This window comes from Saccopteryx bilineata, chromosome 1 (assembly GCF_036850765.1).
Source record: "Saccopteryx bilineata isolate mSacBil1 chromosome 1, mSacBil1_pri_phased_curated, whole genome shotgun sequence".
NCBI classification, from domain to species: Eukaryota; Metazoa; Chordata; class Mammalia; order Chiroptera; family Emballonuridae; genus Saccopteryx; species Saccopteryx bilineata.
In genome coordinates, this window is record NC_089490.1 from 225707202 (window position 1) to 225719866 (window position 12665).

At 42.3% G+C, this 12665-nt stretch overlaps 1 protein-coding gene across 1 annotated transcript in view; it reads left to right on the top strand.

Moving 5' to 3' along the window:
- The window catches only part of SCCPDH (saccharopine dehydrogenase (putative)), a 26346-nt gene continuing 13681 nt past the window's right edge, over window positions 1–12665 (top strand). The window contains exons 1-5 of the mRNA XM_066236953.1: window positions 1–318; window positions 2960–3072; window positions 5796–5876; window positions 9389–9518; window positions 10294–10343. Coding sequence (XP_066093050.1) covers window positions 129–318; window positions 2960–3072; window positions 5796–5876; window positions 9389–9518; window positions 10294–10343 — 564 coding nt within the window. The 5' untranslated portion in view covers window positions 1–128. The remainder of the gene's footprint in view (window positions 319–2959; window positions 3073–5795; window positions 5877–9388; window positions 9519–10293; window positions 10344–12665) is intronic.

Genomic DNA, 12665 nt, shown 5'->3' on the forward strand with positions numbered 1-12665 from the left:
GGCGGCGGCGGCGGCGGCTGTGGCTGTCACTACGGAGGCGGTTGTTACGCCCGGTACTGTGGTCGCTGCCAAGGCGCAGGCGCCGTGGACTTTGTTCGCCACGGGTCTGGGCTCGCTGTGTGCTCGTCATGGCGACGAAGGAGAGGCCTTTCCACCTGGTGGTGTTCGGCGCCTCCGGCTTCACCGGCCAGTTCGTGACCGAGGAGGTGGCCCGGGGGCAGGTGGACCCGAAGGGGAGCTCCCGTCTGACCTGGGCCGTGGCGGGCCGTTCCCAGGAGAAGCTGCAGGGAGTGCTGGCGAGGGCGGCCCTGAAGCTGGGTAAAGGGGGCGCGGGGACCGGGCCCGCCGCCACACCGGAGCTCCTGTCCGGGCCGCAGGGCTCCGTCCCCTGGAACGCGCGTTTCTCCTCCCTGGGTGCGGCCCCGGGCTCCCCGAACCCTGCCCGAGGACAGGAGGACAGCGATGCCTCAACAGTGTCGTGGCTTTGTTCTGCCCCCCACGTGAAAAGAAAACTATTCATTTCTTTCGGCCTTTTGAATTTCTCCTTTAATTTGGGGAGCCCCCCTGGCGAATTAGTACAGAACTAGTTTTTTCGTTTTCGCTCCGTCCCCCTCTACAGCAGGTTTCCCGAGTTTGGTGGGATAGAGAAGTACAGCGTCGGTGTCTGCAGGAAAGTACTCTCCCTTCGTCTAGTGTTTTAGAGGTGGGAGAGAGGGCTTAAGAGTTACTGGTAACGGTGTTGTGGTTATTTACTTATAGTATTTAGGTCGTAAAAATCCTCTGGCAGACTTACTCCTCCCTCCCCAATTTTTTTCCATTGAATTTAGAGAGAAGAGAGGAGAGAGAGAAGCATCAACTCATTCCACTTAGTTGTTCCGTTTAGTTGTGCGCTCATTAATTGCTCCTCTTTGTACCCTGACCAAAGGTGGTACCCCTCTGATGCCTGGTCCAGGCTTTATCCATTGGACCACCCAGCCAGGGCCAGCAGGCTTGCTTTTTATCCACCTCCCACCTCCTGCCCCAAAGTTTGTATTTCTGGTTTGTGCGTTTATCTATTTTTCAGCATTCATTCCACAGGTTTTTATTGTGTGGTCTTTTCTACGCCAGATCTTGTTCTAACTGCAGATGTGGGGGAGAGAAAGACACATACACAAACTGTCTTCTTGGTGGGCAAAAAACATCTTCTACATTAGGACTCGGTAGCCTTTAAGTTAGGCTTTTCCGGCCCTGGCCGGTTGGCTCAGTGGTAGAGCGTCGCCTGGCGTGCAGAAGTCCGGGGTTCGATTCCCGGCCAGGGCACACAGGAGAAGCGCCCATCTGCTTCTCCACCCCTCCCCCTCTCCTTCCTCTCAGTCTCTCTCTTCCGCTCCCGCAGCGAGGCTCTATTGGAGCAAAGAAGGCCCGGGAGCTGGGGATGGCTCCTTGGCCTCTGCCCCAGGCGCTGGAGTGGCTCTGGTCGCAACAGAGCAACGCCCCCTGATGGGCGTGCCGGGTGGATCCCGGTCGGGCGCATGCGGGAGTTTGTTTTGACTGTCTCTCCCCGTTTCCAGCTTCAGAAAAATACAAAAAAAAAAAAAAAAAAAAGCTGGGCTTTTCCGTCTCTAGTCTCCCCTCGTGTGGACAATAGCACCTGTTAGAGTTCTGAGTATACTGTATTCTTCTCTTCAGTTTTCTTCTATTTTAAAAATATTTTATTTATCGATTTTTACAGAGAGGAGGGGAGAGAGACAGAGAGAAACATCAGTTTGTTGTTCCACTTATTTATTCTGCCATTGGTTGATTCTTGTATGTGCCCCAATTGGGGAATTCAACTGGCAACCTCAGCATGTCTGGACAGTACTATAACCAATGGAGCTACCTGGCCAGAGCCTGTTCAGGTTTCATCACACTTCATTATCATTCCCCACAAAGCCCTGTTCATGGTGGGAATGTAGCATCTGTTTTGTTTGTGGTTATGTAGAGAAGGTACCATGTAGTTATCTTTGTGCTGCCACTACCAAATATAGGATCTTGGCCAAAGAGCTTTTTGGTCTTTCTTTACTTTTCAAAAAAAAAAATCACTATTAATATATATTCTTCCAGCCCTGGCCAGTGGCGCAGTGGATAGAGCATCACCCCAAAGTGCCAAGGTTGCTGGTTCAAGCCTAGGATCATTGGCTTTGAGCTCTGGGTTGCTAATCTCAATGTTACCAATCCCAAGGTCTCCAGTTTGGCCCCAAGGGTGCCAGCTTGACCCTGAGGTGGCTGGTTGGAGCCCCAGACAGGGCACATATGAGAAGCAATTAAATGAAGCAACAAGTTGATGCTTTTCCCTCTCTGTCTCTGCCTTCTTCTCTCTCTCAAAAATTTTTTTGTTGGTATATTAAAAGAAGATATATATCTGTCTTTTTCCTGTTTGATAAGGCTGTACAGTACAGCCTAGTGATGCCCAGATCAGGTTATTGTAGAAACACACCTTGCCCTATCAAAACCTGCATTTCTCTCTTGATTCAGTGAATTCCAATTATTTCCTTTTTATGAGCATGAGTGTTCTTACCTAGACTGTGCTTTTCACCTGCCTCCTCTTTTGTTCTCATGATATTGATATTAACAATTTCCCACAACCCATAGCATTTTATCACATGTAATTGTTTAGTACCTGGTTGAGAAACTTTTTTAATTCTTTGCAGAGAGGAAGTCAGGACAGTCATCTTATCAGTATCTAAACAATTATAAAATTGTCATTTAACACATGATTATCATTTACACATTACTTATGTTACTATATATTCTTTAAGGTTAGTAATGTTTTTAGTCACCCTCCATAGTATTTTCCCTTTTTTTTATTATGTGGTAAAAACAGTTTTATCTTTTGTTTGAAAGGGAGAGTTAGCTTTCAGGATTTTGCCATCACTGATTAGATCTGGAAGATCTAATACTGCATCAGGATTCACTTAAAATGATTTATTTCTGGTTTCAGGAAGACCGGCGCTGTCATCTGAAGTTGGAACGATAATTTGTGATATCACTAATCCAGCCTCACTTGATGAAATGGCCAAACAGGCAGCAGTTGTCCTCAATTGTGTAGGGCCAGTAAGTAATCAGCCCTTCTTTGAATCAGAACAAACTATTCATTTCTAGCACAATCTGGCATTTTATATTCCAGAGGAACATAAGGGCAGGAGACAGAAGAGATGGTTCAGAGCCTAACCCCATACGGGGAGTTTTCACTTCTTGTGATTAGCGAATAGATATGACCAAAATCTCCTGAGAGAGAGAGTGACAGGCACTCTGTGACACCATACTCAAGGAATGTGTGTTGGCTTGTTTGGTTCGATTATTATTTACAGCTATCATTGCCAAGCTTTTTTTCTCTTTACTGCATACTCCTTAACTAAAAATGTCTGGATTTGAGCATGTACTTCTAATATACTTTTTATTTATCTATAAATTATATTTCAATATTATTCTACAAATATATTTGTTAAAAACTTGTACAAAAATAGAGACTGAAAAAGGACTCATTCATTTATTCAGTATTTATTGAATTTTTGTTATACGTGTGTAAACTTGTTAGTCTAGGTTCCTGGGACATAATGGTGAACAAAATTGACTCTCTCGTGGAGCTAGTCCAGTGGGGGAGATGAAAAATAAGGTTATAGTAAGTAGTGATAAGTGCTTTGGAAAAAAAATAAAGTAGTTTAGGAGATTAGGAGATGGACACATCAGCCTTTGTTGGATGGTCGGGGAAGGTCTCCGAGAGAAACTGACGTTTGCTGGAGACGTGAGAGGTGAGGGAGTAAAGCAGGTATGTATATGAGGAGAAGGGTGTTCCTGAGATGAGCATATGAGAGGCCAGTGTGGCTAGGCCGTGAGCAGGGCAGGGAGGGGGGAGATACCCAGGGATCATTGGGTCTGACTGGTCAAGGTTTAGATTTTCTTATAAATATGGTAAAGTCGTTGGATGCTTGGAAACAAGGGCATGGTTTGATTTACAGTTTTGAAGTTCTTTGACTTCTGATAGGAAGAGTAAGTGGTAGAGGAGTAGCAGTGGAATGGTCCAGGCAAGCCAGGTACCGGCTAGGAGGGTTAGAGCTGTGAGAAGTCTTCCAGTTGGGGTGTATTTTGAGAGAACCACTAACTTTTGCTCTTGGACTTACTACATGTGAAAGAGACAGTTTTGACCTATGTAATGGTGAATGTTGATGGCCTTTACTGATTTGAGGAAGCTGTCACAATTGGTAAAACATTTATACACTGAGCATCTAGAAAATTGTTGATAATTTTAAAAACGAAGGCAGGATGGCTCTATTGATTTGAGCGCGTCAGTCTCTGGCACCGAGGATGGCTGCATAGAGCCTCCTCTTTAGAGGCCCCAGATGGGCAGAGTATCTGCCCCAGACTGACGTTGCTGGGTGGATCACAGGTGGCCCTTTGTGAGTCTCTCCCCTACTCTGACTTAAAAAAAAAAATCTTAAAAAAAAAAATGAAGGCAGGAAGGTGTTTTGATTATTGGCAAGTAAAGATATATTTAAATTTTTGTTTAGCTTTATCTCATTCTTAACTAGTTTAGATTCTGTGGTCCTTTGCTTGAATTACTTTTTTTTTTTTTTGAGAGAGAGAGAGAGAGGAAAGAGAGAGAGATAAGTAAGTAGTTGCTTCACTTTAGTTGTTCATTGATTTCTTCTCATATATGCCTTAACTGAGGGGCTCCAGCAGAGCCAGTGACCCCTTGCTCAAGCCAGTGACCTTGGGCTCAAGCCAGAGACCTTGGGCTTCAAGCCAGTGACCCTGTGCTCAAGCTAGCAAGCCCCCACTCAAGCTAGCATCACAGGGCTTCAAACCAGGATCCTCAGTGTTCTGGGTTGACGCTCTATCCACTGCGCCACCACCAGCAGTCAGGCTTGTATTACTTTCGTATATACTCTTCACCAGCTCTTTTGCCCTTCCCTCCCCAGCACTCTGGAAAAAACCCATCACGGTTATTCCAACTTTCTGCTTACTCTTTACCTGATGAGTAACTCTTGGAAGCAGCAGTCTTACAACTTCTTTTTCCTCACACTTTTAGCATCCATCCCTTTTCCTTACTGTTTTCTGTTGATTTTTATTTTATTTTAAATTTTTATTGAATTTATTGGGGTGACGTTGGCTAATAAAATTAAATAGGTTTCAAGTGCACAGTTCTATAATATATCATCTGTATATTGTATTGTGTATTTAGCTCCCAAGTCAAGTCTCCTGTCACTATTTATCCCCCTCTACTGTCTTCTACCTCCCCTCATGCCCCTTTCCCTCTGCTAATCACCATACAGTTGCCTGTGTCTATGAGTTTTATTTTTGTGGGTTTTTAAAATTTTTTACTTATACTGTGAAAATGGATGCTCTCAGAACAGATAAAGTTCAGTGTTGATAGCATGGCACGCAGGGTCCTTCCTGATAGGGCCCAAGTGCTTCTTTCTAGACTCCTCACCTACCACTCCCCTCAGCTACCCTGTGCTTCAGGTGTCCTGAACAGCCTCCTTTCTTACACCTTTGCATTTACTTTGTCCTTATTCTACTTCAGAATTCAGTTTAAATGAATCACTTGTATAAAACTTCCCATTTTGTCTTCAGTTAGAGGTACGCAGATGTTCTTCTGTATTGCCCTGTGTGAGCTGTTGCATTGCAGTTACATGATTTTCTCAATTTATCTTTAGGCTACTTTGTTAATATTTGAATTCTTAATAACAAAGACTGTACTTCCAAAACTGAATGGTATTTCGTTCATTTGAGCTTGCTAAGTAGGAGTAAACTGTTGGTTTTCTTCATTCCCCCAGTATCGGTTTTATGGAGAACCTGTAGTAAAAGCATGTATTGAAAATGGGACTAGCTGTATCGACATCTCTGGAGAACCTCAGGTATGTAAACTGAAAAACAAATCAGAATCAATAGCACAATTTTCTATTAAAGTGGAAAATAGTGGGTGCAATTTTGCAGACGTTTTAGAAGCTGAAGCCTCCTCCCCAGTGCTCAGAGATGGTAGCCCATTGGTGGCTTCCAGGAGAGCACGGTGGTAAGGTCTTGCTTCAGTTTTCTTAAATTTTTTTCCTTCCCACAATCTCACTTATTTCAAGTCTTTTTTATGTAGGCTATGCTGATTTTTTATAGCTACTGCATGCTATAAACTGAATTAATTAAAATAATGTGCTGTGAATTCTCAGAATCTTATTTTGGTAACTTTCATTATAAATTCCCTTTTTAAAATCAGACACCTTTACAGCATTACAGAAAAATAACTGTCAAATCCCCTCAACCTAAAAATTTTGAATGTTCACATTCATTGAGTGCTTGCCATGTGCTCTGCAGTGTGCTACAAAGCATTTCAGATAACCTTTTTAAAATGTTCCGATAAAGTAGGTGTCACCTTTCTCCCCTGTTTTATAGATGAGTAAATTGAAGTTTAGAAAGATTAAATAACTTGTTCAGAGTCATGCAACTAGTAAATAGAAAGGCTAGGACTTGAATTGAGGTTTGCCTGATGGCAGGAAGTGATGTGTTAATAGCACTAAGCTGCACTACCTCCTTTAAAACAGTAAGCTTGTATGTCCCTATAGTCATTGTGCCAATGTAGTACCTGCTTGAGTTTATCAATTGATAATGTACATTGGAAAATACTAGGAACAGATAAATTACCAAAATTTATTTACTAAGAGTTAGGAAGCGTGAGTGAAACAAAAACCAATTCCTATCTTGTTTAAAATATTCCAGAGCAGAGAAAATGATTAAAAGTTTTTGTTTTTTTCAAGTGAGAGGCAGGGAGGCGGAGAGACAAACTCCCACATGCACCCTGACTGGGATCCACCTAGCAAGCTCCCTACATGGCAATACTCTGCCCATCTGGGGCCACTGCTTCATTGCTCAGCAACCAAGCTACTTCAGTGCCTGAGAAAAGGCCATGGAGCCATCTAGGGCCAGCTTGCTTGAACCATTTGAGCTGGCTGTGGGAGGGGGAGAGAGAGAGTGAGAGGGAGTAGGGAGAGAAATGGAGAAGAAGATGGACACTTCTGTGTTCCCTGACCGGGAATCGAACCCAGGACTTCCACACACGGGGCTGACACTCTACCCCTGAGCCATCCAGCCAGGGCTGAAAATTTATCATGAAAGTAATATCAAAACCTAATAAAGAGCCCTGGCTGGTTGGCTCAGTGGTAGAGCGTCGGCCTGGTGTGCAGGAGTCCCGCGTTCGATTTCCAACCAGGGCACACAGGAGAAGCGCCCATCTGCTTCTCCACACCTCCCCCTCTCCTTTCTCCCTGTCTCTCTTCCCCTCCCGCAGCTGAGGCTCCATTGGAGCAAAGTTGGCCCGGGCGCTGAGGATGGCTCCATGGTCTCTGCCTCAGGTGCTAGAATGGCTCTGGATGCAATAGAGCAACCCCCCAGATGGGCCGAGCATTGCCCCCTGGTGGGCATGCCGGGTGGATCCTGGTTGGGCGCATGCAGGAGTCTGTCTGATTGCCTCCCCGTTTCCAGCTTCAGAAAAATACAAAAAATACAAAAAAAAAAGAAAAAAGAAAAAAAACCTAATAAAGATCCTGAATACATATAGAAGACTTATAAGTCATGATACAAATTCAGATAATCCAGTTAAATATAGGCAAAGGGATGAAAAAAGACAAATCTATGCAGGAGAATTCCAAATGATTTATGTAGCTCTGCTGTCCTCAAGGATTGGGAGCGTAACCCCCACTCCCACTTGTGTGCCTCACAAAGTCACTTCCTCCTAAGAGTACAGTATGGAAAGGAGGGGAATAAGACAATAACTTTGCAGTGGAAAACCTGAAAAACACTTCCTTGCCCAGGTTTGCAAGGTCAACATCAAGTGATAAACCGTGTTGATAGTATGTATTCTTGATATGATGTCATGAAATGGCACTCTGTACCCCTGTGGTCTTCCTTCCAAAAACCTAGAACCCCAGTCTCATCATGAGGAAAAACATGTAGTAAATGACAGTGAGAGGGGCATTCTACATAGTACCTGAACAATATGCCACAAAAACGTCAAGATCATCAAAAACAAGGAGAGTCTGAGAAACTGTAAAGAGTCAAAAGGAATTTAAGGAGGCATGACAATGAATGTAATGTGTCCTGAATGGGACAGAAAAAGGAGATTAGGTAAAAGCTTAGGAAATCTGAATAATTTATGGACTTCAGTTGATGATAATGTATCAGTTTTGTTTTATTTTAACAAATAGTGTAAAATGTAATAATAGGGGAAACAGGGTAGATGGTACTTGGGAAATCTACTCAACTTTTATGTAAGCCTAAAACTATTCTAAAAAAATAATTTTAAAAAATAGGCAAAAGATTTGAATAGACATTATTCCCCTTTCACATTCCCTCTTTTCCTGCTACTCTGTTTTTCTGTTTTGTGTGGGTGTGTATAGAAATATGTCTATAATGAAGTTCATCTGGGTAATGTGATTTGGGATATCCTTTTTTGCTTTCTTTGTATTTTCCTGTGTTAATAGGTATTTCTATAAGAGATATTAGTTTTAAAAAAGTAATAGTGTCATTAAGTCAGATCAGCACCTGGCACATGTGATAAATTTTTGCCAAATAAGTGAGAAGAAGCATTTTGACAGCCCTAACTGGGTAGCTCAGTTGGTTAGAGGGCTGTCCCGATACACAAAGGTTGCAGGTTCAATCTGCAGCCTGGGTACATACAGAAACCGATGGTATTCTCTCTCCCTCCCCCTCCCTCTCTCTCCATTCTCCCATGTCCTCCCTTTCCATCATCTCCCCCTCCCCCATCTCTCACCCCACCCTTATTTCCTCTCTCTCCCCTTTTCCTCTCTCTCAAATTAGTAGATAAATTTAAAATAAAACCATTTGACAGTTCGTATTTCACTGCAGAGCCACACTGGTTAGCATTTTTAAATTTTATTTGCTTTGTCTTTAAAGGTAACCATTTAATATTGGTCAAGATGTTTCTATATAGCTCTGACTCAGATGTTTGTTTGTTTGTTTGTTTGTTTTTTTCATTTTTCCAAAGCTGGAAACGGGGAGGCAGTCAGACAGACTCCCACATGCACCGGACCAGGATCCACCCGGCATGCCCACCAGGGGGCGATGCTCTGCCCCTCTGGGGCGTCACTCTGTCACATCCAGAGCCATTCTAGCACCTGAGGCAGAGGCCATAGAGCCATCCTCAGCGCCCGGGCCATCTTTGCTCCAATGGAGCCTCGGCTGCGGGAGGGGAAGAGAGAGACAGGGAGGAAGGAGAGGGCGAGGGGTGGAGAAGCAGATGGGCGCCTCTCCTGTGTACCCTGGCTGGGAATTGAACCAGGGACTCCTGCACACCAGGCCGATGCTCTACTGCTGAGCCAACCGGCCAGGGCCCTGACTCAAATGTTTTGTCTTGAATTTTTAGTTTCTGGAACTAATGTATTGGAAGTATCATGAAAAAGCAGCAGAAAAGGGGGTTTATATCATTGGAAGCAGTGGCTTTGACTCCATTCCAGCAGATCTGGGAGTAATATATACCAGCAATAAAATAAATGGTAAGTATGGATCAGTTAGCATAACTGCATTTAACAATAGAAAGGTTTCATGTGTGCAGTTGTGGTGAACTAAAATCTGCTTGGGAAAAGAAACAAATTATGAATGGGTAATATTAAAAACATGCTTTGTTTTTAATTTTTAATATAGCTGTGCTTGTTCTGAAGTATTAAATACAGTTTTAATAAATACCCAGTGACATTTTAAAAGAAAAATATATCAAAACCATTGTTTATTAGTAAGTTACATAATCATCAGATTAGAATATCAAAGGTGAAAAGTATGTACCCATCTCAATAAATGATTTGAAAATTCTTATCGTTTACTGATTTCAGATTTTTAAAAATTGAAGAATAGAATACTTTCTTAATATAATAAATGTCAGAGAGCAATAGCTAACTTTGTACTTAAAAGTGCAACGCCAGAACTGTTCCCAATAAAAAGAAAAACATGAATTGAGCATCTTTAAAATATTTAGTCTTTCAATTCATAGACCTGGTGTGTCTCTATCTAAAAAAGTATTTTCAGTCTATAGTTTAGATATTTTCTTCATGAAAGTCATACATATTTTTCTCTTCTTTTCTGACAATTTACCTGGCTGCAGCTCCTTTTTAAATCTGTTTCCAATAAAACTGTTATCAGCATTGATTTTCTGAAAATATCAGCTGTAAGCTTAGTAAAAGCAGTCCCTAAATAAGTAGGAATAGTTTATTGTCACTTGTCCTGGCTAAAGAGATTTTATTTGATTTTACTTTGACCATTTCCCTACTCTTGTAGGTATTTTGACTGCAGTGGAAAGTTTCCTGACTATACATTCAGGACCCGAGGTTAGTTTTTCTGTTTGTCAAGTGTTTTCTATGTTAGTATTGAAAACAATTTGAAAATAATACCTGCCTCTTAAAAAATTATTTCAATTAATTAATATATATTTGTAATTTTTAGTATATGAAAGTCAGTTTGTTTAATTTAAAAAAAATAAAGATATAGCGCTGGCCAGTTGGTTCAGAGAGTCGGCCCAGCATGTGGAAGTCCCGGCTTCAATTCCCAGCCAGGGCACACAGAAGCGCCCATCTGCTTCTCCACCCTTCCCCCTCTCCTTCCTCTCTGTCTCTCTCTTCCCCTCCTGCAGCCAAGGCTCCATTGGAGCAAAGTTTGCCCCAGTGCTGAGGATGGCTCCATGGCCTCTATCTCAGGTGCTACAATGGCTCCGGCTGCAACAGAGCAATGCCCAAGATGGGCAGAGCATCGCCCCTTGCTGGGCATGCTTGGGGGGGGGAGTGGATCCCTGTGGGGCACATGTGGGAGTCTGACTGCCTCCCCACTTCTCACTTTGGAGAAATAAAAAAATAAAAAATAAATAAAGATACTAGATTGCTGAGAATTCCTTTGTTTTAAGAATAGACTCTTTTTTTTTTTTTTTTTTTTACAGAGAGAGTGATAGACAGGGACAGACAGACAGGAATGGAGAGAGATGAGAAGCATCAATCATTAGCTTTTCATTGCACATTGCAACACCTTAGTTGTTCATTGATTGCTTTCTCATATGTGCCTTGACCGCGGGCCTTCAGCAGACTAAGTAAGTAGCCCCTTGTTGGAGCCAGCGACCTTGGGTTCAAGCTGGTGGGCTTTTGCTCAAACCAGATGAGCCCGTACTCAAGCTGGCGACCTCGGGGTCTCGAACCTGGGTCCTCTGCATCCCAGTCCGACGCTCTTTCCACTGCACCACCGCCTGGTCAGGCTAGACTCTATTTTTAAAACAACTACACAATTTATTATCTTAGAATGAATTACCATGACCCTAACTGAAGTCTCTGTCATTGTTATGCATAAGTGTTGTCAGTCAAGACAGTTACCACCTCAGAACAGAGTGAGTGCATTTTTAGTCTGTTCCTAACTTGGTGCTCTTCTGGCGATACAAGAAATGTATGATGTAAAACATAATCTTACTGACTAGTCTATTTGGGAACATAAGATAGTTGTATTTCTGGGATGAGACCATTTTTTTTTTTTTTTTTTTTTAGAAAGCAAGCCTTTTTTATTTATTTTTATTTTTTATTTATTTTTTATTCATTTTAGAAAGGAGAGAGAGAGAGGAGAGAGAGAGAGAGAGAGAGAAGGGGGGAGGAGCAGGAAGCATCAACTCCCATATGTGCCTTGACCAGGCAAGCCCAGGGTTTCGAACCGGCGACCTCAGCATTTCCAGGTCGACGCTTTATCCACTGCGCCACCACAGGTCAGGCCTGAGACCATTTTTTATGATAGTACTTTTATTGCCAGTGTGTTTAACACAATTTTGTGCCTTTCCTTGATGCTTCATAAGTATTTGTTCTCTTTCAAAAATCTTCATTCAACAAGTATTGTGTAGTGGTGCAAGTATACATAGTTGTGCAAGATAGAGTGATACATGAATGCAGAAAATTCAAACCCTGCCTTTAAAGAGATAATTTAGCTTGGCAGGATATAGAAAGTGTCCGTTATGACAGCGATCAGATCAAATACTGTGGGGCTCTGAGACTGGAGAGTATTTGTAACTGAGAGGCCGGAGATCTAGAATGTTTGGAGAAGCTGTGGAGCTATGGGTAAGGGAGAGGAAATGGTATGGTAGAGACATCACTATGGGACAATGTGGAGCATGTTTAAGTAATGAGCCATGGTTCTGTATGTGTGGATTGTGGTTTCAGACTAATGAGCACACATATATATATAGTTATGATTCATATAACTGAACGCCTGCCATTGAACAGTATGATTGGATCTAGATGTAAAATGGTATTATCAGATCTGTTTTTTTCTTTTTTCTCTTTCTGTTCCTGTCACATCTTCTTTGTTCCTCTGTGTGGGCTTGAGACGTGGCAGGGAAGCTAGTTCACATCTGTCACCAAACGTACAATTTTTTTTTCTTGTGATAAGAACTTTTAAGATCTTTCTTAGCAACATTCAGATATGCAGTACAGTATTAGTCACCATGCTGTATAGGGAATGGCTTTTTAAAAGAGACATAGAGGTATTAAATATAAACAATAAGTGATAAGTTTGTATAAATTTAAAATTGAGAATGTTTATCAGAAGACACATTAAGAAAAAGGAAAAGTTAGCTAAGCTGTGGAGTAGAAGTTACTTCTAACACATGATGAATCCAAACATCACAA